Source organism: Syngnathus leptorhynchus, chromosome 6 (genome assembly GCF_054491065.1).
Source record: "Syngnathus leptorhynchus isolate UIUO chromosome 6, UIUO_Slep, whole genome shotgun sequence".
Taxonomy (NCBI): Eukaryota; Metazoa; Chordata; class Actinopteri; order Syngnathiformes; family Syngnathidae; genus Syngnathus; species Syngnathus leptorhynchus.
Genome location: NC_141200.1, coordinates 15,620,621 through 15,648,462, shown reverse-complemented (window position 1 = coordinate 15,648,462; position 27,842 = coordinate 15,620,621). Strand labels below are relative to the sequence as shown.

Sequence of the window (27,842 nt, the reverse complement as noted above, 5' to 3'; positions counted from 1 at the left end):
ACTGAAAATGGGTGGAAAAAAGTGTTTGTGATTGTATCTTTTGTTTTTTGTGTAGCTTTTTAAGTGTTGGTTCCATTAGCAGTATATATATTAGAAAAAAGGTTTGTTTGTTTGTTTGCTTGTTTGCTTGTTTGTTTGTTTGTTTGTTTGTTTGTTTGTTTGTTTGTTTGTTTTTTGTGTAGCTTTTTAAGTGTTGGTGCCATTAGCAGTATATATTAGGGTTGGAAAGATTCACCGATATGCATCGGAAAATTGATACGACCTGTAAGATGCAGTTCCATCGTATCGCATCGCAAGAGATCGCATAGTTTTAAAATTAATCGTACTGTATCGCACCATATCGCAGGAGATGGGAGAATCGTATCACATCTTATCATTGGCAATTCCTTGAATTGTGAATGCATCGAATCGTTGGCAGTGTATCAAGATGTGTCAATGACTTCAGGATGGCTTCGAGGAAATTCTGATCCACCATCCGGCATCTCAGGAGGTGGAAGCAGTGCACAGTCAACACTGTTTACAGTGGAGATGGCGTGCTGCTGACCTCGACTCGGGACGTCGTGAGTCGGTGGGGGGAATACTTCAAAGACCTCCTCAATTCCACCGACACACCTTCCATTGTAGAAGCAGGGCCTGGAGACTCTGAGGTGGACTCTCCAATCTCTAGGGTCGAAATCACTGAGGTAATTAAAAAACTCCTTGGTGGCAGGGCCCCGGGGGTGGATGAGATCCGCCCGGAGTTCTTAAAGGCTCTGGATGTTGTGGGGCTGTCATGGTTGACACGCCTCTACAACATTGCATGGACATCGGGGATGGTGCCTCTAGATTGGCAGACTGGGGTGGTGGTTCCCCTCTTTAAGAAGGGGGACGTGAGGGTGTTACAATTACAGGGGAATCACACTCCACAGCTTGCCTGGTAAGGTCTATTCAGGGGTGCTGGAGAGGATGGTCCGTCGGGAGGTCAAACCTCAGATTCAGGAGGAGCCAAGTCAAGTCAAGTCAAGTTTATTTGTATAGCCCTAAATCACAAGCAGTCTCAAAGGGCTTCACATAGACAATCAATTAACAATTATTCTCAAAGCATCCCCTGATCTTGGGCTCCCAAAAGGGCAAGGAAAAACTCAAAAACCCCTACCAGGGGAAAAATGAGAAACTTTGAGAAGGGACCACAGATGGAGGGATCCCCCTTTCAGGATCACCAGGCTGCAATGGATGCAAAGAGGGCACATAAAATACATAATATGGAAATCAAAAAGTGGATGTCCAGGCCAAAGCGAAGAGCTGTCGGAGGTGCCTTCGATTGTCCTGGCAGTGTCCTCTAGGAGGGTATTCCGCTGCAGTTCCCTCATGCCGAATTGGTCCACGAGAATCTAGATAGCCGTCGTCAGCTTGGGTGTCACCTAACCACCTCCCCAGCCGGGGAGGGGTGGGGGGAGTGGGGTCGGGGAGAGGGAGCAAAAACAAACTCCAGCCGAATCGGCTACTACAGGTTAATTAAAGGCCATATCATAGAAATACGTCTTTAAACGTGTCTTAAATGTTTCTACTGAGGTAGCAGTTCTAATATCCATTGGTAGGGCATTCCAGAGCTCTGGAGCACGAATAGAAAATGCTCTAGCCCCTGCAGACATTTTCTTGGCCCTCGGTGTCACTAAAAGACTAGCGTTTTGCGAACGAAGGTTACGAGACGGAACATAAGGAACGACTAAGTCGACGAGATATGAAGGCGCTAAGCTATGCAATGATTTATAGGGTAATGGAAAAAACTTGAAGTCACATCTTAAATGGACCGGGAGCCAGTGTAAATTGGCTAATATTGGGGTAATGTGATCAAATTTTCTTGTCCGTGAGAGCAGCCTTGCAGCAGCATTCTGTACTAACTGTAGACTTTTGATGCTGGACTTGGGAAGACCAGAGAATAATGCATTACAGTAGTCCAGGCGCGACGTGATAAATGCATGTATAATAATTTCCGCATCACCGGTCGAGAGGATTGGGCGAATCTTAGCAATATTACGAAGGTGAAAAAATGCTACTCTGGTTATATTCTTAATGTGCTTTTGAAAGGAGAGCGTTTGGTCAAATATTACCCCAAGATTAGTTACAGTATCACTCTGAGTGATAGTATGGTTATCTAGAGTTATAGCGGTTTTCTTAAATAAATGTTGATAACGAGCTGGACCAATTATCAACATCTCAGTTTTATCTGGGTTCAGACGAAGGAAGTTGAGAGACATCCATTGCTTGATCTCCGCAAGGCATGCCTCAAGATTACAACACTCCCGTGGATCTGCCATTGATAACGGCATATATAATTGGGTGTCATCTGCGTAACATTGAAAACTAATATTATATTTACGTATTATGTCCCCAAGCGGAGTCATATAAATATTAAATAGAATTGGTCCTAGTACCGATCCCTGTGGGACACCACACGTAACTTTATAGAGCTCAGAGGACGCATTGCCATGGACCACTCGGTGCATCCTGTCTGATAGATACAAATGAAACCAGCCTAGTGCTGACCCCGAAATACCAACACATCCTTTAAGACGCTCTAATAAAATATTGAAGTCAACAGTGTCGAAGGCAGCACTAAGATCGAGTAGTAACAATACCGATGAAGTATTTGAATCCATAGCTAAGAGGAGATCATTAGTCACTTTAGCAAGTGCTGTCTCAGTGGAATGATTAGCTTTAAACCCAGATTGAAAAGATTCATATCGATTATTAGCGACCATGTAATTAATAAGTTACTGCGCTTCTACTTTTTCAAGCAGTTTTGCTATGAATGGGAGATTTGAAACTGGCCTATAGTTACTGAGACAGTCCGGGTCAAGATTTGGTCGCTTAAGTAGCGGTTTAATAATAGCGGTTTTAAAGGCTGTTGGCACTATCCCAGAGGAGACAGACAGATTAATTATATTTAAAACGGACGGTCCTAAGATTTGAAATAATTCTTTAAATAGTTTGGCTGGAAGCGGGTCAAGTATACATGTTGTTTGTTTAGCCGCACTAACTAATTGTGTAAGCCTTTCGAGGGACACGCTTTTAAAATTTGAAAGGGTTATTGCATGATCGTCGGCGTCGGAAATCGGCGGTCCCGACTGAGCGATCGGAATGGTCATCTTGATCTCATCCCTAATGGATTCAATCTTTCGAGCAAAGAATTTCATGAACTCGTCAGCCGAGTGAAAGGAGCTATCGGGGGTTGGCTGGCGTAGTGTTAGCTTTGCCACTGTATCAAATAGGTATTTAGGATTGTTCTTATTGAGATTAATGACTTGCGAAAAATAATGAGTTTTTGCTAAAATAAGCGCAGCTTTATATTTCAGGAGGCTGTCGCGCCATGCCTGATGGAAAACCTCAAGTTTGGTTAAACGGCATTTGCGCTCATGCTTTCTACTTAATTGTTTAAGCGAACATGTTTCATCTGTGAACCACGGAGTAGGCAATCTACGGCGAGTTTTCAGACGTAGCGGCGCCACAGAGTCAATGGCATTTAACAATGTAGCATTGAATTCATTTGTAAGATTATTAATAGAGCCGGTATATGAGGGCAATACGGCAATTGCTGGTGGCAGTAGCCCAGATAGCGCAGTCGCAGTCATGGAGTTAATATTACGGCTGCTATAATTCTGATTGCTCTCTTGTCTTTGACTAAGAACTAAAATTTCAAATTTTATTAAGTAGTGATCAGACAAAACAGTAGTGTATGGCAGTACTGTTATATTAGAGGTTGCCAGTCCTCGGGATGATACCAATCTAAGATATTACCATTCTTATGCGTTGCTACCAGTACGGCTTGCGTAAAACCAAACGTATCAATTAGAGTCTGAAACGCCAAAGTAAGTGGCTCTGACGGTAAATTTATGTGGACGTTAAAATCGCCCATGATTATTATATTATCCGCGTTTGTCACTAGATCAGCCACGAATTCTGAAAATTCATTCAGGAAGTCAGCGTAAGCCCCAGGTGGACGGTAAATAACAACAAGATAAAATGACGGTAAAGCGGTGGATCGGACAGTGAGAACTTCAAATGTTTTAAATATGTTAATCAAACGAGGCGTAAATCTAAGATCGGAATTTGAGATGAGGGCAACACCCCCACCCTTTTTTCGAGGACGCGCCACATGCGAGCTCAAAAAATTTGGAGGCGAGGCCTCATTAAGCGGTAGCAGTTCATTAGGTTTTAACCAGGTCTCGCAAAGACCAAATATATTTAGATTATGTTCCGTGATGAGGTCATTAACGAGAACTGCTTTCGTATGAAGCGATCTAATATTCATAAAACCAAGTTTAAGTGTAATCGGTTGATCAGGGTTTGTATTTATCAAAGGATTTTTGAATGAAATGAAAGTAAGATTGTGTTCTCTAGGCCTGACATCACCTCTCAATTGTTTATTCGCGCGGTGGGACGATACGACCGTAGGAATTTGATAGTAAATATTTGGTGCACACGTAATATTATCTGAAACAGGCACCATATCATCAGCTATACCGGTCGGGGTGGAGCGATTGGATTTGTCTGCCACCTCAGTAGAAAGTGTGTTCATGTGTACTGTAGCACTATTCAGACTGTGACGCTCTAGTCTACACAAGGAGCTATGTGCATGCTGGAAGTCTAGCCTAGCGCTAGTTGACTTTAACTTAACTGACTCCAAACCCATCCTGACAGGTGGTCTAGTCACCTGTGCTCTGGCCTGCTCTAAGGTGACCTGTCATGAGTGGCTCAAACAGTAATCTATATTCCTAGAAAGACTGAAGGCGCCTTCACGGTTAGGATGAAGGCCGTCCTTCCTCAGCAGGTCGGGGCGGCCCCAGAAGTAGGACCAGTTATCTATAAAATACAGTCCCTGCTTTTTACAGAACCCAGCCATCCATCGATTAAGGGAGACTAATCTACTAAACCTCTCATCAGAGCCTCTCCCAGGCAGGGGGCCAGAGACAAATACTCGATGCCGACTCATCTTTCTGGCGAGATCACAAGTCCTCGCTATGTTTCTCTTTGTGATCTCAGATTGCCTCATCCTAACATCATTGGCTCCGACGTGTATCACTATATCAGAGTAGCTAGTGTTGTTGGAACTACGCTGTTGACTAGTCCTATTGCGAGTCAGCTCCCTAAGATTAGCTTCTATGTCGGGTGCTCTGCCCCCAGGAATACACATTACCGTGGCTGGATTTTTAAGCGTGATATTTCGGGTAATGGAGTCACCTATGACCAAGGTGCGAGGGCCAGTAGACCGAGATGACTTTGGACGGCTTTGCGTCTTACCTGGCTCATCGCGATTAGCAAGCCGCTTGAGGCTAATGCTAACGGGGCTAGCGGGCTGACTACAGTCCGCGACTGTGTCCGCCACATCTACTGTTATCGCACTATTCTGTTCTAACTGGCGGACACGTCCCTTTAGCAGGGACAACCTCTCTAACAGAAGGGTGCAGTTGGTGCACGAAGCAGTACAAACCTCTTGTTCCTCAGCCATACTTACGTGTCCGATGATCAACGGTAGACAAACGGCCACCACAGGAGCAGTGTGGCTTTCGTCCTGGCCGTGGAACAGTGGACCAGCTCTACACCCTCGGCAGAATCCCTGAGGCATGGGAGTTCGCCCAACCAGTCCACATGTGTTTTGTGGACTTGGAGAAGGCGTTCGACCGTGTCCCTCGGGATGTTCTGTGGAGGGTGTTTCGGAAGTACGGGGTGCCGATAAGATCCGTTCCACAAGCTGGGCCATTCAGGTGATGATTCTGGCCTTCTCGTGGCCTGCGGACTGCTACTTGAATAGCACTGTCCTAAATCCTCTGTATGTTGTGAGGCTGTCATGGTTGACATATCTCTACAACAATGTGGGGACAGTGCCTCTGGATTGGCAGTCCAGGGTGGAGGTCCCTCTTTTTAAGAATGGTAGGGAGTGTTCCAACAGCACAGGAATTACACTCTTCACCCTCTCTGGTAAGGTCTATTCAAGGGTGCTGAGTGGGAGGGTCTCTGATTCAGGAGAAGGAGCATGCTTTTTGTCCAGGCCATAGAACAATGGACCAGCTCTAAACCATCAACAGGGCCTTCAAGGGTGTATGGGCGTTTGGCTAACCAGTCTACATGTGTTTTGTGGACTTAGAGAAGGCATTCGTCAGTGTACCCTGACGGATCTTGCCAGAGGTGCCTAATCGGATGCCCTAAGACGGTCTGTTCGATTCCTGTACCACCTGTGGCATAGTTTCATCCGCATTGGTGGCAATAAGTCAGATTTGTTTCCAGTGAGGGTTGGGTGCTCTTTGTCACAAATTCTGTTCATAACATTTCTGGACAGAATTTCTCTGTGAAGATGAGGCATTGAGGGTGTCTGGGTTGTGGTATCAGTATTACACATCAGATTTTAACAGATGATGTGGTACTATTGACTTCTTCAAGCTGCAATCTTCAATTTTCACTGGAATGGTTCGCAACAGAGTGTTAAGAAGTTGGGACGAAAATAAGCACCTACAAATCTGAAACCATGCTGCTCAGTCGATAATGGGTGGAATGCCCTCTGCGGGTCGGGAATGAGATCCTGCCCCATATGGAGGAGTTCAAATATCTTGAGGTTATTTTCATGAGTGAGTGAAAGATGGAGCAGTAGATCTGCAGTAATGCAAACCCTGTATCAGTCCGAGGTGATGAAGAAGGAGCTGAGCCAGAAGGTGAATATCTTGATTTACTGGTCAATCTAGATGACCAAAAGAAGTGTGCTAAGAGACTGTGATTGTTTTCAAGCAATTCAATATCAAGAGGCACTTCCAGATGCAAACTTAGACACGGTGGCTAAAACAAAATTTGTGAAAAATCAAAGCTACTGGAACCTGAATGGAGGCTCCTACACATTTTCACCTCACCAATTATGGCCCTCTTTGCACAAGAACAATGCCGGGACAAAACCTTTCTGTGGTCTCTTGTTCCTTGAGTGTTTATGCATGAATAATTTGTCTCAGTGTAAAGTGAGTACTGCAGACTTTGTTGAGTGTTGTGACAGTTAACATTTTATGTTTTATGTACGTATACACACTCGCCACTGCTGAAATTGTTGAATTTAGATAACTTAACACATTGGAACATACCACATTGGAACATGATGCTCATAGCCACCCATGCCATCCTCAAAATAAAAGCGAATCTGTACCTTGAAGGTGCATATTATTACTACATGGTTGTCACGTTTTGCCAGATGTCCCGCTGATATGTACAATGAGTCTATTCAGAAAATCCAAAACTTTTGAAATGTTACCTCAGCAATTACATCCTGTACTGTTTCAGTGAATTAAAAATATCAATATTATTTTTTTATTTAGGCTTATTTCAAAGAAAACACAATATTTTGGAAGAACCTAGGTTTTACCTGATCCAGCAAAAACTTGGATGACTTTGAGGAATGCTTCAGTCCTCCCGGCATGTTGAATGTTGTTTTTGAGTAGGTTTAGAGTCAGTAGAACAGCTCCAGCCTCCTCAGCTTTTTTACCTACATGACAGTCTAAAAAAAAACACATATTACGTAATGTTTATAAAAGTAGACAGTTTTTGTGTTGCAAAAACTGCTGAACCTTTACATCACAAATGCAAATACATTTGGAGAATTTTTTGTTTATTGTAGCCCAGTTTTGAAGGACTCATTGGAGAGCCGTTTGCGCAAATTGGGATTCATGCGTGATATTCACCTGTCGTCATAAATCCATATTTCAAGTGAGTGGTTTGGTATTGTCTGTGAAATGCACCTTTCTTTTTTTTTCTTTTGTCTTGAATTCTAACTGGGTCTTATTTTTTCATTGCAAAGAACTTTCCAATTACATCTGCTTACTAATTTTGCTAAGTTGTAAAATATTTATTAGTGTCACACGTCAGTTATAGACAAAAGTAACAGAGAATCTGCTCGCTTTTCAAAAAAAATATATCTTTCATCCTTATCTAATATAGTGTAAGCCTAATTAATAAGTCACATGACCCAAAATACTTGACATGAGTCAAGCATCAGTTTTCCACAAAAGTAACAGAGATTCTGCTCACTTCTCAAACTAAAATATGTTTCACCCTCAACCTAGGAAATAAGCTGGAAGTAGTGCTGTTCTTTTATTTTATTTCTTTCATATGAGGGGCCCACCACAGCCCAGTCCAAGGTGGCCCACGGCCCGTGTTTGGGGATCACTGGTGTTCGTCCAATCTTCATTACAAAGTGCTCATCCAACGTGTCAGAGTTTCTAGTTTGGAATATCAAACAAGCTTCCTACTGTAAATTACTCCCATTTAGCGGCAAGTATAATTTACCTTTTTAATTATTGGTTTTTGGGGGATATTTACTTTGACTGCTACTCAAATGTAGTTAAAAAATATGGTAGAAGTTCTCTTGGGGAAAAGTTTCTGCTTGACCCCTACAAGTTCCATACACTATCATTGAGCTACAAACGATGGTTTTATTGTCAACAATCACACTCGGGAATTTTATTTCAGAAACTCTTTCTTTCATCCATCCATCCATCCATTTTCTATACCGCTTGTCCCCACAGGGGTCACGGACGTGCTGGAGACTATCCCGGCATTTATCTGGCAGTAGGGGGGGGACACCCTGAATTGGTTGCCAGCCGATCGCAGGGCACCTTTCGATAATAACATTGTCAATTTTCATTTCCAAATGAGGGTTCGAGTTTATTTTCCAAATTATATGTTTAATATATATAATATTTTGTTTACATTAAAACACCTTTTGAATGTATTCATTTCTGTTGTGATTGTTTCCATAAGCTGCTGTAAATTGTCCCCAGAGCAATAGATATTTGTATCATGAGCAAATAATTTTTTTTTTTTTTTTTTTATACATTACATAAGTCATTGATATAGATTATAAACAGTTTAGGACAGACCCTTGAGGTACTCCACATGTTATGGGCAAAAAGTCAGATACATGATCTCAAATTTTTACAAATTGCTGCCTGTTGCTTAAGTAGCTCCTCACCCAGTCCAGACCAACCTCTCTGATGCCATATCTCTCCATTTTGTTGTATAGAATGCCATGATTTATTGTGTTAAATGCTTTATTTAGATCTATGAAAATCCCCATAACTTGTTTTTATTATCTATGCCATTTGTGATGTTCAATATAAGATCCATTAGTGCCATTGATGTTGATCTGTCGTTCCGGAATCCATATTGACTGTCAGCTAAAAGCTTGTTTTTTTCAATGAAGTCTAGTTTTCCTGTGAACAGTTTTTCAAGGATCTTGGAGAACTGAGAGAGTAGAGATACTCAAAGTCAAAGTCCGCTTTATAGTCAATTTCTTCACGTTAAGAAACACAAAGAGACCGAAATTACGTTTCCCACCGTCCCGCGGTGACTAGACACAGTACACAACATTTACAGTCAAATAGCACAAAGAGTAAAAACGAACAGACAAGATCAACGAATGAGTAATAAGCAAATAACCCAAATAAATAAACGATGAATAAATAAATAGACAAATAAGAGCAGCAAGATGAAAAAAGCGTGCTAATAGCAGACAGCCAGACCATAGCGCAAAAGAACAGGACGTCATGCAGCCGAGGGCGGAGGGGGGAGGGAATTCAGGATCCTGACAACTTGCAGTACGAAGCTGTTTCTGAGTCTGGTGGTGTGGGAGCGCAGGCATCTGTACCTCTTCCCAGAGGGCAGAAGTTCAAACAAAGAGTGAGCGGGGTGACTCACATCACACACTATAGCGGTCACCTTGCGGGTGAGACGGGAGGCGTAAACGTTCTTCAGGGAGGGGAGTGGAGCGCCGATGATTTTACTTGCTGTGGTCACTATGCGCTGCAGGGCCTTCATGTTGTACTCAGAGCAGCCACCACCCCACACAGCGATACAACTGGAGAGGACGCTCTCAACGGTGCCACGGTAGAATGTGCTCATGATGGCGGGAGGAGCACTTGCTCGCCTGAGTTTCCGCAGAAAGTACAGGCGGCGCTGAGCTTTCTTCGCCAGCGACGCAGTGTTGGTGGTCCAGGAGAGGTCCTCACTGATGTGCACCCCCAGGAATCTGGTGCTGCTCACTCTCTCCACCACAGCACCGTCGACGGTCAGCGGCAGGTGGTGGGTGTGACCCTTCCGGAAGTCAATGATAATCTCCTTGGTCTTGTTGACGTTCAGCAGAAGGTTGTTGTCCCTGCACCACGCGGTCAAAAGGTCGACCTCCGATCTGTAGTGAGTCTCGTCGCCACCGGTGATAGGACCCACCACAGTCGTGTCGTCGGCATATTTCAGCACGCGGTCGCTGCTGTAGGTCGCAGTGCAGTCATGCGTCAGCAGGGTGAAGAGCAGCGGACTGAGCAGCGGACTGAGCACGCAGCCTTGAGGTTCCCCCGTGCTCAGCGTGATGCTGCCGGAGACATTGTCACCCACACGGACTACTTGAGGCCTCTGACAGAAGAAGTCCAGTAGCCAGTTGCAAAGGGAGGTACTGAGGCCCAGCATGTCGAGCTTGCAAATGAGACGCTGTGGAACAATGGTGTTGAATACAGAACTGAAGTCCACAAACAGCAATCTCACATATGAGTCCCTGTTCTCCAGGTGGGTGAGGGCAGAGTGGAGGGCAGAGCAGATGGCATCCTCTGAAGATCAATTGGGTCGAAAGGCAAACTGGAAGGGGTCAACGGTGGGGGGAAGAACAGATCTGACGTGCGCCAAGACAAGCCGCTCAAAGCACTTCATGACGATGGGGGTCAGTGCCACAGGGCGGTAGTCATTGAAGCAGGAAGGAGCAGGATTTTTCGGCACAGGTATGATGGTGGCAGCCTTGAAGCATGACGGGATGACGGCCTGCTGCAGGGAAATGTTAAAGATGTCCGTGAAGACATCCATCAGCTCCTCAGCGCAGTCCTTCAGCGCCCGTCCCGGGATGTTGTCCGGGCCCAAATTTACGGGTGTTGATAGCAGCAAGCCCCCTCCTCACGCTAATGGCAGAGAGGCACATGGGCTGCTCGTCCGGAGGGGGAAGGGTCTTCAGCGGGACAGTGTCGTTCTGAGCGTCGAAGCGAGCAAAGAAGCGGTTCAGTTCGTTGAGCAGAGGGACGTCGCCCTCACAGCTCTGCGGCGCGGGCTTGTAGTCCATGATGGTGTGTATGCCTCGCCACAGGCCCCGAGCATCCCTGCTGTCCTTGAAGTGGGCAGTAATCTTGGAAGAGAACGCCTTTTTCGCATCCTTGATGCCCCGGGACAGCTTCGCCCTTGCTGATCTCACGCCCGCTACATCCCCAGCCCTGTAGGCTTTGTCCCTGGCCCTCAGCAGCCTGAGGACAGCCCCTGTCAGCCATGGCTTCCAGTTAGCCCGAGTGACGACGTACTTGGTGAGGGTCACATCATCAATGCACTTCGCGATGTAAGAGGTCACAGAGGCAGCATACTCCTCAATGTCTGTCTGATTGTTGCAAGTGGCCGCCCGCTCAAACATTTCCCAGTCCGTAGTGCCAAAGCAGTCTCGAAGAGCATCAGAGGCCCCCTCAGGCCACACTCTAACTCGTTTGCGAACCGGCTTGGAAGTTCTCACTCTGTCTGTACGCGGGCATAAGCAGAACGGTGACGTGGTCAGAAAGTTCGATGTGGGGGAGGGGGGTGGCCTTAAAAGCTCTTTTATGGCCAGTGTAGACCAGGTCCAGGAAGCTGTCACCACGAGTTGGAAAAATAACATGCTGGTGAAGCTTCGGAAAGACAGACTTCAGGTCAGCATGATTAAAATCACCAGCGAAGATGACGAAACCGTCAGGGTGCGCCATCTGCTGATCACTGACAGCCTGATACAGTTCACTAAGGGCCGTGATCCTGTCAACCTCCAACGTTGGAAGGCGGGATGTAGACCGCGACAAGCAGAATTGCAGTAAACTCCCTTGGTAGGTAAAAAGGACGGTACTTAATGGCTTAAGGACTGGCCTGTAATTCATGTAATGATGTCTATCCCCACATTTATATAGAGGTATAGCTTTAGCTATTTTCATGTCATTTGGAAATTTACCAGATGTAAAAGACATATTGCATATGTGAGTCAATGGTTCTTCAATTTCATTAATAATTTTTCTTATTACCGTAATTTCCGGACTATAAGGCACAACTAAAAACCTAAACTTTTCTCAAACGCCGACAGTGCGCCTTAGTCCGGTGCGCCTTATACATGGATTAATTTATGAATTTGTTGATCCATACTGGTTGTACACAGTGCTCTGCCAAAATTTGTACGTTTTAGTACAACTAGTAAATTACAAGGTCGCATCGCTTACCAGCATTACGGCAACCGTGGTCAGGGACGTCACTGAATAGCTGTTGTACCCGTGAGGCTATTTCATGTCAAAATAGGCTGCTCTGTTAATGTTTCGAGTAAATTTACGGATCGATATGGAAGGGAAACATTGGTAAGCAGTACCAAGGTGTTAGATCGAACTTTAGTCAGTTCTGATCATTTTATAGGATAGTTTGAGAAACGTGATTGTTTACAGAGGGCTCATTGGTTCTCGGCTAGTGGATGCATATCGCAACCCTAGTCAACCGCAGTTTGTTACAGTATAGCTTCTATTTTATGCGCCTTATAATCCGGTGCGCCTTATATATGGACAAAGTTTTAAAATAGGCCGTTCATTGAAGATGCGCCTTATAATCCGGTGCGCCTTTTGGTCCGGAAAATACGGTACGATACACATATCATCATCATTGTAATCAGTAGAGGTTTTGCTTTCACTTCTCATTGCAATTACTGTAATTTTCGGACTATAAATTGCTCCGGAGTATAAATCGCACCACCGATAAAATGCACAATTAAGTGAAAAAAAAACAAATATAAGTCGCACTGGAGTATAAGTCACACTTTTGGGGCAAATTTATTTGTCAAAACCCGACACCAAGAACAGACATGAACCAGCAACAACAAGCTAAGCGATACGGTATGCTAACGTGACATATACACAAACGAGGAGCTGAGAACGGGCCTGACGTAACATTCAGAGTTATTCAAGTAAGTATTACATAAATAACACGTTTATCAAACCATCTGTGTCACTATGATTCATTAAATCCATCGATCATGCTTTATGTAAACAATGCCGCGTATGCGCCGCATATGCTGACGTCAAACCCATTGCATTTCTAATTATTCCACAGACCCATATAACGATATCTAAAGTATATTTCAAATAACTATCATACAAAAACAATATTATCAAACCATCTGTGTCACTCCTAATCATTAAACCCATCAATCAAATTCCTTGTCATTTATGTCAACAACGGCACGCGCACGCCAGACAGATCTAGTATATAACTATATTGTAGCATTAACAAAGTACCAGGAAAGACGTGGGTTTGGTAAACGGCTCTTTATTTAACAAAACAAGAGTTCAACGATCCAACAACTACTGAACTGTATTGATAAAAACATATACAAGTTGCTACACGAAATAAAATATATCAAATAACTATAACATAGATACGTTTTTCAAACCTTGTGTCACTCCAAATCATTAAACCCTTCAAACGTGGGGCCCTTCATCATCTTCGTCATCCGTGATCGAATCCTTTGTCCTTTATGTAAACAACCGCCCCGCGGCGCCGGTGACATCACTTGCAGTTCAAATGACAGTAATCCCTTGCTACATCGCGGTTCGTTTATCGGGGTTTCACTAAATCGCGGATTTTTAAATTTTGAAAATTTATGAAAAAAATCACATAAGTCGCTCCTGAGTATAAGTCGCCCCCCCCAAACCAAACTATGAAAAAAAAACGCGACTTATAGTCTGAAAATTACGGTACTTCTTTTGTGCTAACTGCACCAAGAAATAAAGATTTAGCATTTAGCACCTCCATTCCCCCGATTCTGTCTGGATCCTGTTAGGGTTGAATAGATTAGGTTGATCATATTATGTTGGAATGTAATGAGTAATAATTAACCTAAGCTTGTCCTGTCTTAACAAAGTAGTAGAACAAAGTGCTAAGATCCTTTGCACTGATTGACCAATTGTAGAAGACGCAATCAAAGTTGTTCTGTCTACTCAACATCGTAAAACATCTCCCGCTATGATGTGATCAGAGGCCAGGTGTTTCACCCCCACCTTGGCCACCACACATGTAAATTGTCACCCCCACCCTTCTTCTCTCAATAAATACTGTCTTGCATGAATGCAACGGCAGACTTTGTTCGGACATTGCTGTGTCTACAGCAACGAGCAAATTCTCCACTTGCAGAATTTGTTCGGGCATTGCTGTATCTACAGTAACGAACAAGTTCTCCACGTGCAAGTGTTCAAAGGGCATACTGTCTCCTGTGTGGTTCTTGCTCAATAAGTTAGAGTCGGAACATCTCTAACATTTTTGGTGCCGTGACCCGGATCCAACATACCCACTGCTGATCGACGGAGGACGACGTGCTGCATTGTCGACAAGCCAGCGTCCATTAGGAGGACCTGGTAAAGAAAAGACCTGGCAAGTAAATTCTTCGCTGGGCCAGCATCTAAGGTCTGCCTTCGTCGAACAACAGTGGATTGACGGAATCCGGCAGTGCAACGAACCAGGGGACAAGTAAGTTAAAGCCCTAAAAATTGTGTGATTGTGTTGTTGGGAAAGGGGTTGAAAGAAAAAAAAAAAAAAAAATTTAAAGGTGCACATGAGATACGGCTTTGGTTTGTCCGAGCTATGAGATACAGCTTTGGTTTGTCCGAGCTATGAGATACGGCTCTGGTTCGTCCGAGCTATGAGATACGGCTTTGGTTTGTCCGAGCTATGAGATACGGCTCTGGTTTGTCCGAGCTATGAGATACGGCTCTGGTTTGTCCGAGCTATGAGATACGGCTTTGGTTTGTCCGAGCTATGAAGTTTATGGCTTTGGTTTGTCCGAGCTATGAGATACGGCTTTGGTTTGTCCGAGCTATGAGATACGGCTTTGGTTTGTCCGAGCTATGAGATACGGCTTTGGTTTGTCCGAGCTATGAAGTTTACGGTTTGGTTTATCCGAGCTATGAGATACGGCTTTGGTTTGTCCGAGCTAAGAAACAGCTGGGGTTCTCGCCCCAGGGGAAGGAACAGGCTAAGGAAAAAAAACAGAGCTTTTTCTTAATTGAAGAAGGGCATAGATTCTTTTTTTGGTCTGTTTTTCCGAGCTGTTTGCATGAAAGTTGTGTGGTTAGGGTTGTATAAATTAAGAGTGTGAATGGTAGTATAAATTAAAAAAAAAAAAAAAAAAACAGTACTAGCAAAAACCAACGGTAATACACAGGCTAGTAATTTTGTTGAAGGGTACATTTAATCCTGCATTGAGGCCTTGCAAGACTCCTGTTTTTCCGGTCCAAAAGGACCAATAAAATTGATTGGCGAATCTGCACCTAATGTGCTTGACCCACACACGCTTCTAAACACTTTTTAAGGCAGCAGCAATTGCGACACATGGGCCTTGCCATGTGTCGACAGGAGGGATGAGGTCAATTCATGGTCAATTCACTACCTTTGGTTTAGATGCTTACTTAAAAAAAAAAAATGGTCAATTCACTACCTTTGGTTCAGATGCTTACTTAAAAAAAAAAAAAAGGTCAATTCACTACCTTTGGTTCAGATGCTTACTTAATTTTTTTTTGTAAAGCATGTCCTGTTTGTGTAAAACATAATCCACAAGGAAACATGAGACCTAAGAGAGGCTCATTTCCAAAACCATCTTGCCCATTCCAAGTCATGCACATGGATTTTGTTGGACTCACAGAAGAGAACCTGTGATCAAGCTCTTTTGGATTAATGTCAGCGCAACTGTTGAAGGACGAACGTTGCCGCAAGTGGCCTACACAGAGAGACCAGCTGAAGCGAACTATACATGTTACATCCAAGGAAACAAGACCCACAAATGCATCAACGACGACTGCTCTCCAGGAGGACACTGGAAGGGAGCTTTGGATGTCACTGCTAAGTGTCAGGATGAGAGAGCCATTTCAAGTGGTTGTCCGATGCTGCCCGCCAACTGGACAAGTGTGTGCACCAGTGTGGGTGACAGACCACACCTACAGGATACAACATCATCAGCTGACGACAGCACGCAACTCTTCTGCACGTCGACGCAGGACTGTTGTGACCTTTGACTCTCATGATCCTGTCTGGGGATGGTTCTGGACTTGATGACTGCAACACGACGGTTCCAGCAAAGAAGCAGATCCACCATCGACAGCGTCCCCGCCCCCATTTCAAATAGAGGCAGAATAATCCTCTTCCCCCTTGGTGGCCAGGTAGTCTACCCTGGCCACTGAAGACTGAAGACGACAACCACACGGCAGACACTTCCAGGTTCTCCCCCGACGAAGCAGTGCTGCAGAGGGGGTGAGAATCGTGCTCACCCTCCAACAGTGGGCGTGCCAAGCCCCCGACGGCTGAACAATCACGAGCAATTTTTGTCTTGACTGTTGTTATTGGTAACATTCTGGTCGCCTAAGGCAGAGGGACCGTGTGAGACTTTTCCTGCATTATAACATCTTGCCGCAGGTTTTTCACTCACACACTAAAATTGATATACGTAGATTGCAATGATGCTGTTTAGCCGTACATGTCTTACAGACACTTAATGATTTGGCCATCGAAAATGCTTCGCAAGTGATGGGTGCAATGATACGCTGTTTCTGTGTTTTTGTTGTTTTGTTTTTTTTGTTTTTTAAATTGTTTTTCTTGACAACATCATATGATAAACAGGAGGGATATGTTAGGGTTGAATAGATTAGGTTGATCATATTATGTTGGAATGTAATCAGTAATAATTAACCTAAGCTTGTCCTGTCTTAACAAAGTAGTAGAACAAAGTGCTAAGATCCTTTGCACTGATTGACCAATTGTAGAAGACGCAATCAAAGTTGTTCTGTCTACTCAACATCGTAAAACATCCCCCGCTATGATGTGATCAGAGGCCAGGTGTTTCACCCCCACCTTGACCACCACACGTGTAAATTGTCACCCCCACCCTTCTTCTCTCAATAAATACTGTCTTGCATGAATGCAACGGCAGACTTTGTTCGGACATTGCTGTGTCTACAGCAACGAACAAATTCTCCACTTGCAGAATTTGTTCGGACATTGTTGTATCTACAATGACGAACAAGTTCTCCACGTGCAAGTGTTCAAAAGGGCATACTGTCTCGTGTGGTTCTTGCACAATAAGTTAGAGTCGGAACATCTCTAACAGATCCTGTTTTTTTCCTGCCAGCTCTGGTCCTACATTTACAAAAAATGTATTAAATCCATTTACCACTTCTTTCATATTATGTATTGATCGGCCATCTTCAATATCATAATCAGGGTAGCTTGTGTTTTTGTTTTTAGCTCCATTCCTAATAACAATGTTTAATACCTTCCGTATCCCCTTCATATTATTTTTATTACTTTCTAATGTTTTATTATAATATTCCTTCTTACATGTCCTCATAATGCTGGTTAACTTATTCTTGTATTTTTTCATATTTAATTTTTGCCTCTATAGTTTGTTTTTTAATGAACTGTTTATACAGCGTGTTCTTCTTTTTGCAGGCATTTTTTAATCCTTTAGTGGCCCATGGGCTGTTTGCCTCTTTTGTGTCCAACCCTGTATTTCTTTACAGGACAGGTTTTAACATATAATGTATTAAAGATATTTAGAAATCTTCTGTATGCTATGTCAATATACCCTTCCTCGTAAAGAACATTCTAGTCCTATTTCAACAATTCATTCTTAAAAATGTGTATGTTTTCATCCGTTCTTGTACATTTGTATTTCAACTGATTTATATCCTTGGGTTTCCAGTAGTTACAGTGATAGACAATAAATACAGGCAAATGGTCACTGATGTCATTATATAAAACCCCATTTTCTGTAATTTTCCATACTATTTGTAAATATGTTATCTATTAATGTAAGACAATGAGAAGCAATTGTACTAGGTTTGGTGATTTTTAGGTATAAGCCCATACATTGTATATAAGAAAATATCTGTCATTTTATGGGTTTTTTTTTTATTTAATAAATCTAATATATTAAAATCCCCACAGATAAACAAAGTCTTCTGCAATGATCTAGATAACATGTTTTCCATCCACTTTTAAAGTATATCAATACTTGATGCTGGAGTTCTGTATACACAGCTCACAATTATGTTTTGTTCTTTCTATACAAATTTCCACTGTGATACATTCCACCAGATTATCAACAGCTGATGTCATACTCTCCACCACTTTATACTTCAGTCCTTTGTCCACATATATCGCCACACCTCCTCCACTCTTATTCTTTCTATTATGATTTATGATTTAGTTCATAACCCTCCATCTCAAAGTCCACACCTGTCAGTGCTGATCCATGTCTCTTAGATTGCTATGATGTTGATGTGTATCATCATGTGTTCTTAAACTGTTGCGGAAGTTGGCATACTATTGAAGTGGATATGCTTTGATTGGAAAGTTGAATTGTAGTGCTCATCTGTGTAGTAAATGCAGCTGTGTAGTAAATGCAGCTCGTAGATTGTTATCTGGATCAATATCATATTCTATGCCCTGTGTTTTATGTTCTGTATATACGTACAAAGGTTTCTAGTCCTAAATTGTTTTTATCAGGAGTTGTCATGAATGTGGTTTGTGTTTACCTTAGTGTCGTGTTTTATTGGTATTCGCTCAGCTACTTCAGCTCCTTGATGACTGAACTTTGGCATGTTCTGGTGTTCCGATTAGTTTGATCTATACTTTGCAGTTTGAACTCCATGTAAATTGTATTTTCATCTGTTTTCTTAACAGAGGGGCTATTCTTGCAATATCCGCATTTTTCTTTGTCAGATGCTCGTTGGGGTATATGTGTGATCCCTCCAGCCTTCTCCCCTGTTCCAGTAGCTTATTTTTGTGTATATTTGTGTTTCCTGTTTGCAAACCGTACTATTAATGCTGGTTTTGTTTTAATACTTCTCCTTGCGAGCAGATGACAAGCCTCGATGATCCCCCTGTGTAGCTCATTTCATTTTGAGCTGAGAAAGTCGATCACCTGGAGTTCAACGGATGACGCGTCCTCCCCACTCGGCTCCTCTTGGTTCTGCGTCGTCACTGCTCGTGCCCACGAACGGGGTTTTGTTTCCAAGACGGTGATGATGATGTCGTTCTTTCTGGTATCTTGCTCCAGATCGGCCATCCGATTCTCCAGCAAGTTAATCCGCTTGTTTTTGTCGGTGATTTGTAGTCTTACTTCCTCCACCAGGCTCATTATGGTTCCTCCGTCAGCATATCCAGCGCTCTTTTAATCACCTCCAATCACCTCCATCTGTACCGTATTCTTTTTTGGTGGCATGGCGTCCCGCTTGATTTGTGTGCTTGGCGGAGAACAAACCAGGAAAGGAAATTGCACTTCTCGAAATAGCTTGATGTGCGCGTACCCAGCACGGGTGCTTGTTTGCGCTTCGACGTTAGCGCACGTGGCGGCTTCCCAAACAAAGTTTGACAGACATTAAGAAATGTTCTTTGCGTTGAATTTTCCGGATTGTTCGTTTCAATGAGAAATTTGATATCATTTAAAAATTTATTCATCACATTAAACTATCTCCATCATACATATCACTGGCAGCAATTACTTTTATTTTTATAATTAACTGAGCGTCTTCACAGTCATGTTCCACCCTGTTACTGTTTTGTTTAGTTTTTGGTTTTTTTGCCAAAACAAAACGTTCCCATGATACCACATTCATTAATTCATTCATTCATTTTCTGAACCGCTTAGTCCCCACGGGGGTCGCGGGCGTGCTGGAGCCTATCCCAGCCGTCATCGGGCAGTAGGCGGGGGACACCCTGAACTGGTTGCCAACCAATCGCAGGGCACACAGAGACGAACAACCATTCGCACTCGCACTCACACCTAGGGACAATTTGGAGTGCTCAATCGGCCTATCAAGCATGTTTTTGGGATGTGGGAGGAAACCGGAGTGCCCGGAGAAAACCCACGCGGACACGGGGAGAACATGCAAACTCCACACAGGGAGGGCTGGAGGTGGAATCAAACCCGCACCCTCCTAACTGTGAGGCGGACGTGCTACCCACTGTCCCACCGAGCCGCCTGATATCACATTCAGGAATAATATTGTACCAATGAGTGTGTGTAATTACTGTTCGGTCGTCCGATTGCCTCGGGAGGCCGTGAAGGCAGCAAGGGGAGGGGAGCGCGCGCATGTGGGAGGGGGTTTTGATTTTAGTTGTCTCCGAGCGCGGAGGTTAGAATCTTTGTTGCGTGGATTAAAGAGCCAGTTACCAAACACGACGTGCCTGATTCATTGAAACGCTACATTGGTGTCAGAAGTGAAAGTTATCTATAGCGACGGTATGGAATCGCGTAAGGACTGTAGCGGTGCTCGGCCGCGGGTGAAGGAGGAGGTGGTGGACGGCAGTTACGAAAGCACGTCGGGCCATGAGTTGGACCCCAAAGTGTCGGTGCACGTGGAGCTCTTGAGGAAGACCGCCAGGAAGCTGGCGTCCGATGCCGGGCTTGGCTCGCTGAACAATGAGAGGGACGCAGAATCACAGAATCTTTTTCCAAATGCAGCTTGCATTGTAATGATGGCACGGTGGAAATAATCATAATTTATCTGATTGTTCGCTTCTTTGAACTCTCTTAGGGAGGGAATGTGAGAGTATACCTTTTTGTGCATCTCTTGCGAACACTGTCATCTTGCGCTCATATGACAAAACATCTTCCAGCATCCGCAGGGCTGTGCTTCCCTTTCCTTGGAGATTTTTATTCAGCGTGTTCAAGAGACTTGTCGTATCCACCATGAAGTAGAGCCACTCAGCCAATCTCTTCTTCCAGTTCAGGATAGCTGAGGCCTTTGCTTTCCAAGAAGGTTTTCACATGCTCCAGACAGGTAGCGAAGCGTTTTAGCACCTCTCCCCTGGACAGCCACCAGACTTTGTTGTGCAGCAGGAGATCCGTATATGCATGGTCGACTTCTTCTAACAATGAAAAAACTGTCGGTGGTTTAACCCGTTCGCAATTATTTTGTTCACTATCTTGATAACGAGGTTCATCACTTCCACACAGTCAGGGGGGAAAGTTTGTGCGCACAGCGCTTCTTGGTGGAGGATGCAGTAAAACGTCATGAGCTCTCGATCCAGTGACTTTTGAAGCAAATTCACAAAGCCCTTCTTTGCTCCTCTCATGCTGGGTGCCCCACCAGTAGACACTGACACCAGGTGAGTGGTGTTTATTCCTTTCGCTTCTAGACAACTCAAAACGGCATCACAAATGTCCTGCCCTCGTGTTTGGCCCTTTAGCGGTATGAGTTCAATCAGTTCTTCCTGCGGCCCATCAGAGTTTACATATCTGCATAACAGTGCTGTCTGCGCAACATCGTTTAAATCACTTAACTCATCACAGGCAATTGAAAATGCTTGAGCTGAATTGATGTCAACAATTTGCTTACTGCTGATGTTTTCTGCCATTTTAATGGTCCTGTCTCTGATGGTCTTTGCGGAGAGTGGCATTTCTCTAATTTTCAGAATAATTTCCCGTTTGTTTTTAAAGTCGGAGAATAGATGCTCCGATATTTTCATGAACGACTCCTATATATACTCGCCATCTGTGAACGACTCCCCCTCTTTACGATCTCCAGAGCTGCCACAAAGCTAGCAGTGCTAGTTGACTGTGGAGAACTAATCCACTTCATGAAAGATAGTTTGCGCTCTTCAGCTTTTCATAGCAGTTCCGAAATTGCTCTCTTTCGCTCATCCTCGGTTGAGTATTTTTCAACAAATGCTGTGTTTGTTTTGAACAAGTCTTTCAATGTTAAATGTTTTGTTGTTCGATATTCTCTCGCCACGAATCAGGCATACGGGTAAGCCAGCGTCGTTGGGGGTGAATGCAAATAAATAAGTCCACACTGAATTAAACTCTCTATTTTCTTCCGAAACTTGTTTTCTGGTGAATGTTTTTTTTTTTTCCATGGCAAAATACAGCACTGTAAAGCATACAGAGGGAAAGACTGAGGGAAGGCGTGGCTCGCTGGCATGCAGTGGTTATCTCCCAACTCGAAGGTTGTGGGTTTAGTTCACAACCCTGGTGAACATGTCAAAGTGTGCTTGAGCAAGACACTGAACCCTGATTTTGTTGGCTTGCATGACGACAGCCTCCCCTTAGTGTGTTGTGTTGTGTGTGTGTGTGTGTGTGTGTGTGTGTGTGTGTGTGTGTGTGTGTGTGTGTGTGTGTGTGTGTGTGTGTGTGTGTGTGTGTGTGTGTGCGTGTGTTCCAAAAGTAAAAAATATTAGCATCAAATTAATTCTACTTGTTACTTAGTTCTACATGACGTTTCCACAAAAAGCTTTTGGTTAAACCAACCCATGTTTGACTGCTGATTTCTAAAGATTGAAAAAAGGAAGACAACCTTTTTTTCTAATGAGAGATTCTCCTTAGTAGGCAATATTGGGGGGAACTCTTCGTTGAACGACAGGCAGTAAATAAATTAATTGAGGCAATGAGCGGTTATGGTGTCTCAGAAAGCTTGCAAATGGAGCAAATAATTCTTCATTAGGGTTGCAAAGACATTTTGAACATTTGATGGTGACAAGATAAACTGTTTGGAACCTTTAAATCTGTTTGCGAATGTCGCTGCAACTGAAGCTAAAATATGAGAAAAATAAATAAAGAAATAATGATCAAATAATTCATTCGTTTGTGCCGTCATTCCATAAATGAAGTTGTTTTGGGACACTAAACATCAAAGCCTGGCTATTTGGTACATACTGGTACGTGAGCCCAATGAGTTAAGTTTACCAGAAGCCAGGCCCCCAAGGAACTTTGACACTATCAATGTTCAGAAAGTCATGCTATGCTGCGCAGTCAAAATGGTAATTATTGACACATTCATTCGAAATACTATTCACACACACAAAACAAATTGTCCCTACATAAAATCAGCATTATTATCACCATTGATGTATATGTACTGTATTTTGCATGCTTCCTGGTAAGCTAATTACGGAACAGTATTTTAAAGGGTACAGTAATATTTTAAGAATATTAAAACCGTGTTTAGTTAATGTATATTTGTTGACTGAATATTATTCACTGTTAGGGGGGCATTAATTTGGTCATGCTTTGAATATATGCTCTGCAAATCGAGACGGTGGTGGGAGGATTCACTCGTTTTTTTATATGAATGTTGTTACCTTTTTGTCCTACTTTGGCTACCAGGTATAGTATAGGCAGCAGAATGGTGTAGTCGGGACTGGACCTGCTGCCATTCTTGATCAGTGCACTGAGCAATGCTTCACTTCCCCCTTTACTGATCATGTAGTGGATACGATGATCAGTACCTGTAACAAAGTCAAAGTCTGCTTTATTGTCAACTTCTTTACATGTCAAGACACACAAAGAGATCGGAATTGCGTTTCCCACTATCCCACAGTGACAAGACATATCGCATATTATATATATAGATATATATCTATATATCTATCTCTCTCTCTCTCTCTCTATATATATATATATATATATATATATATATATATATATATATATATATATATATATAGATAGATAGATAGATAGATAGATAGATAGATAGATAGATAGATAGATAGATAGATAGATAGATAGATAGATAGATAGATAGATAGATAGATAGATAGATAGATAGATAGAGATATCCATCCATTTTCTGAACCGTTGTATCCCAGCCCTCATCGGGTAGCAGGCGGGGGACACCCTGAACTGGTTGCCAGCCAATCGCAGGGCACACAGAGACGAACACCCATCCGGATTTGCATCTAGGGGCAATTAGGAGTGCTCAACTGGTTGCATTATTGTGACAGAGCGGTCGCTAAAATTTAGAAAATAAAATATTTTTAAAGTCCTCATGGACTTTCCAAAATTTAAGTGGACCTCAGTGCGCAGGGAGCTTAATTTGGTCCGATTGCGCAACCGCAGCGCGCCAGGCGCTCACTGTCGCATTGCTTTAAGGAGCGTCTTTGTGTTTTAGGATGCCTTTACTGCTCCCACTTGCTTCATTTGGAGACATGATTAGAGTTGATGCAGTCCTCAGAGTAATGAGAATGTAATGAGTCAGTTGGCATCAGTCAGTCACTTGGGTCCTCTGGGCTCATCTCACGAGGTTTGACAACCGAATTTCGTCCGAGATCCGAAGCAAAAAATTCTCGAAATTTTTTGTTCGAATCCCGAATTGTTCGTGTGTGTGTGTGTGTGTGTGTGTGTGTGTGTGTGTGTGTGTGTGTGTGTGTGTGTGTGTGTGTGTGTGTGTGAGATGGTTATGGAAATTACGATTACATATATAAGGATAATATATAAGGATAAAACAACAATGATGACCGTAACTTGCAACACCAGCCATTAGAATTTGTGCCTATTTTTACCTTGCACACTACAAGTCACCTTTTTCTACCTGTCTTATGATGCTTCAGATACTTCTGAGCAATTTATGGGTAATATAGAATACCACATCCGAGAGTTCCCTCCACCCAATTCCAATGTTCCTGTCCTCCATAGGTGAGCCTACTGTTCTACTGTCTTTGGGCAAGAGGCGGTGTACCGGAGAAAACCCAGGGAAGCACAGGAAGAACTTGCAAACTTCACACAGAAAGGTCGGAGCCAAGATGTTACTTTATTTAGCATAGTTTGTAGCTTGTTGGAGAATAGGGTTATTTAGGTCATAGTTTAGCCAGCCCACGCCCAAACCTCTCCCAACTTGCAAGCCCAATGGTCCTACAAGCAATGGCCCATTTGAGTGCCACTCCCAAGTATTAGTGAACTGCGCAGCCTCCTCCTGGTAAGGAGGGTGAGTACCACTTTAAAGGCATCATCTTACCGGGATGGTCCACTTTTTTTCACTAACAATCTCAATGCAAGTATTTTTGTTATCAAGAAAATAATATTTGCATTTTCAATTTTAGCAATTTATATTAGTTAAGTAAGTTGACCTTGTGAATTTCCCAAATGATTTAACTTGAGAAATTCTAATTCTATCAGCAATTGAAGTTTTTAGTGAAAGGTGAGGAGTTTAATTGAGGTAGGGGGAAAAAAATGGTAATTCTAGCTAGCGTAGGGCAGAATGCTCACTTGTTCCGCCATTATAATTGCATCGAATGCAAGCTATTTAACACATACAAGTACGTTTATTCAATACTCAATAAAACACGACATGGCAATGTGTGGAATGACCAATAGTAAAGTTTCATGAACAAGTACAAAATTGACCAAATTTAGACAAAGTTTTCTGCCCAGCGCCAACGATATACAGTGATTCACATGACTATGGGGCGGCATGGCTCAGTGGTAGAGTAGTTGTCACTCAACTCGGAGGATGTTGGTTCAAACTTGTATGACCATGTCAAAGTGCTCTGAGCATGAGACTGACTCCCCAGTTGCTCCTGATGATGTATCATCAGCAGGTGAATGAGGAGTCAGTGTGGACCTCTTTGAGCAAACTTGCTATACAAGTGAAAGACCATTACCATTACCGTTCAGCAGGAAATGTGGTGCAATTGGTTGAATGTGTTCATTCTTTCTATTTATTTCAATGCTCACCTGCAGACAGGAGTTCATCCAGGATATTGAGAACATTTAGGGTGCTCTCTGCATCCTCTGCATTCTGGAGAGGTAAACAAAAGCACCTTTCTGATCACAAAATATGATGTCTAAAATACTGCTTATGTTGACAAACATTTGCACCAGAGTCAAACAGTGCAGCGTTGGATAAGGCTCTGTGAGACCTTTATTAAAACGTAAGAAACAGCACATCAAGCATGACCAAGTTATATGTGAATAGAATGTATTTGATAAGGACATCACAAAAACAATGAACAAAACAGATGCATTATTTCAAGTGTTTTAGCACGAGTAAAAATTGTCAACAGTTGTCAACGGGATGCTTATTAGAAAGTAAAAAAAATGAAAAATACAAGGAGCTCGATATTGTCCACACATTTATAGTTATAAGAGATTAAAGTTTTTTTAAATAATTTGCCAGCGATGCAATTGTATTGCTTTCTTGTCCACTGCGTTGATTGTCTCTATATAAGGTGAAATTAAACATTTTATTGTGACGTTGTGACATGATGTGATGCAGTCAGGCAAATATGAAAGCATCATTGCATGCGTGTATATGAATGTGGCATTAACTGACAAGGGTTGAAGAAGTAGAAACAGTTCAGGTTTGTTTTAGCCTATTTACATAGTACATATCTTTAACTGGGCGGCTCGGTGATGCACTGGGTAGCACGTCCGCCTCAAATTTAGGAGGGTGTGGGTTCGATTCCACCTCCGGCCCTCCCTGTGTGGAGTTTGCATGTTCTCCCCGTGTCCGCGTGGGTTTTCTCCGGGCACTCCGGTTTCCTCCCACATCCCCAAAACATGCTTGGTAGGCCGATTGAGCACTCCATATTTCCCCTAGGTGTGAGTGCGGAGGGTTGTTCGTCTCTGTGTACCCTGTGATTGGCTGGCAACTAGTTTAGGGTGTCCCCCGCCTACTGCCCGATAACGGCTGGGATAGGCTCGAGCGCGCCCGTGACCCCCGTGGGGACAAAGCGTTACACAAAATGGATGGATAGATGGATGGATTTTTTACCAGGAATATATTGTCAAAAATGATACTGAAGTACTTCGTTTCATTTATTTGCTCTATTATCCTAAATTTTGGACTACAGTCAAACCTCGGTTTTCGAACGTCCCAGTTCTCGAAGAAATCGGAATTCGAACGAAATATTCGAGATTTTCTTTTTTTGGAGGTTGAGCCAAGAGGACCCAAGAAAATCCGACCGCGCAGCCCGGATGCCGACTGACTTCGTTGTGATTGTATTTTCGTTACTTTGAGGATTGTATTAACCCCTAATCATGCCTCCAAATAAAGCAAGTGGGAGCAGTAAAGCCATCCTAAAACACAAAGATGCTCCTTAAAGCAACGCGACAGTGAGCGCCCGGCGCGCTATGGTTGCGCGATCGGACCAGGTCCACTTAAGTTTTGGAAAGTACATCGTAACTTTAAAACTATTTTCTAAATTTCAGCGACGGCTCTGTCACAATAATGTGACCAGCACGGTGCAGTTGTGCGTTTGGTGGCGCGGTACGGTTGCGCGTTTGGCGGTATGCTACGGTTGCGTGATCGGACAAAAATGAGCAACTGAAAAAAATGCTTAAAAAAGGCGTTTTTTTTTCAAGTCTTGGAACGGATTAAAAAAAACTTCCATTATTTGTAAATAGATTAAGAATTCGAACAAATCACTTCTGGAACAGATTGTGGTCGAAAACTGAGGTTTGATTGTATAAGCCGTGACTTTTTTCTCTAATTTTGAACCCTGCGCCTTATAGTCCGATGCATCTTTTGTAGGATTTGTGCCGTGATTTTTCTGATGACTTAATCATTTTTATACACTCGTAAAAAGGCTGTGGACCGCTATTGTGCGGCACTGCTTTGCTGGGAGGAGGGATATGTGACACGGTCACTGGGGAGAAAAGTGGTGTGTTGATCCCATGTCCATCCGCCAGGCAAATAGTGTCGTATAATTCACACAAAGAAGAGACAGAACGAGATTAAGACGGACATTACTGAAAGAAAGCTTTTATACACAAACAGTCATCATGGGGGACAAAAGAAATGCATATGATGCCGCTTTTAAGTTAAAGGCAGTCAATGTTAAGTCAAGTCAAGTCAAGTTTATTTGTATAGCCCTAAATCACAAGTTCATTGACATAAAGGATGACGAATTTGATCGATGGATTTAATGATTAGGAGTGACACAGATGGTTTGATAATATTGTTGTTATATGATAGTTATTTGAAATATACTTTATATATCGTTATATGGAATATATGGAATAATTAGAAATGCAACTT

The 27,842-nt window shown here is 43.0% G+C and overlaps 1 protein-coding gene across 5 annotated transcripts in view; it reads right to left on the bottom strand.

Moving 5' to 3' along the window:
• Window positions 1–19,432, bottom strand: part of LOC147056168 (cytosolic carboxypeptidase 4-like) — a 113,911-nt gene extending 94,479 nt beyond the window's left edge. For 3 of the 5 annotated variants that reach the window (XM_085913935.1, XM_085913934.1, XM_085913937.1), the window contains exons 1-2: window positions 19,004–19,432; window positions 7,379–7,510 (exon numbers count right to left, since the gene is read on the bottom strand). In XM_085913935.1, coding sequence (XP_085770061.1) covers window positions 7,379–7,432 — 54 coding nt within the window. In that variant the 5' untranslated portion in view covers window positions 7,433–7,510; window positions 19,004–19,432. The remainder of the gene's footprint in view (window positions 1–7,378; window positions 7,511–19,003) is intronic. The other 2 variants (XM_085913936.1, XM_085913932.1) reach the window with 2 other exon arrangements.
• Window positions 19,433–27,842: the final 8,410 nt, after the last annotated feature.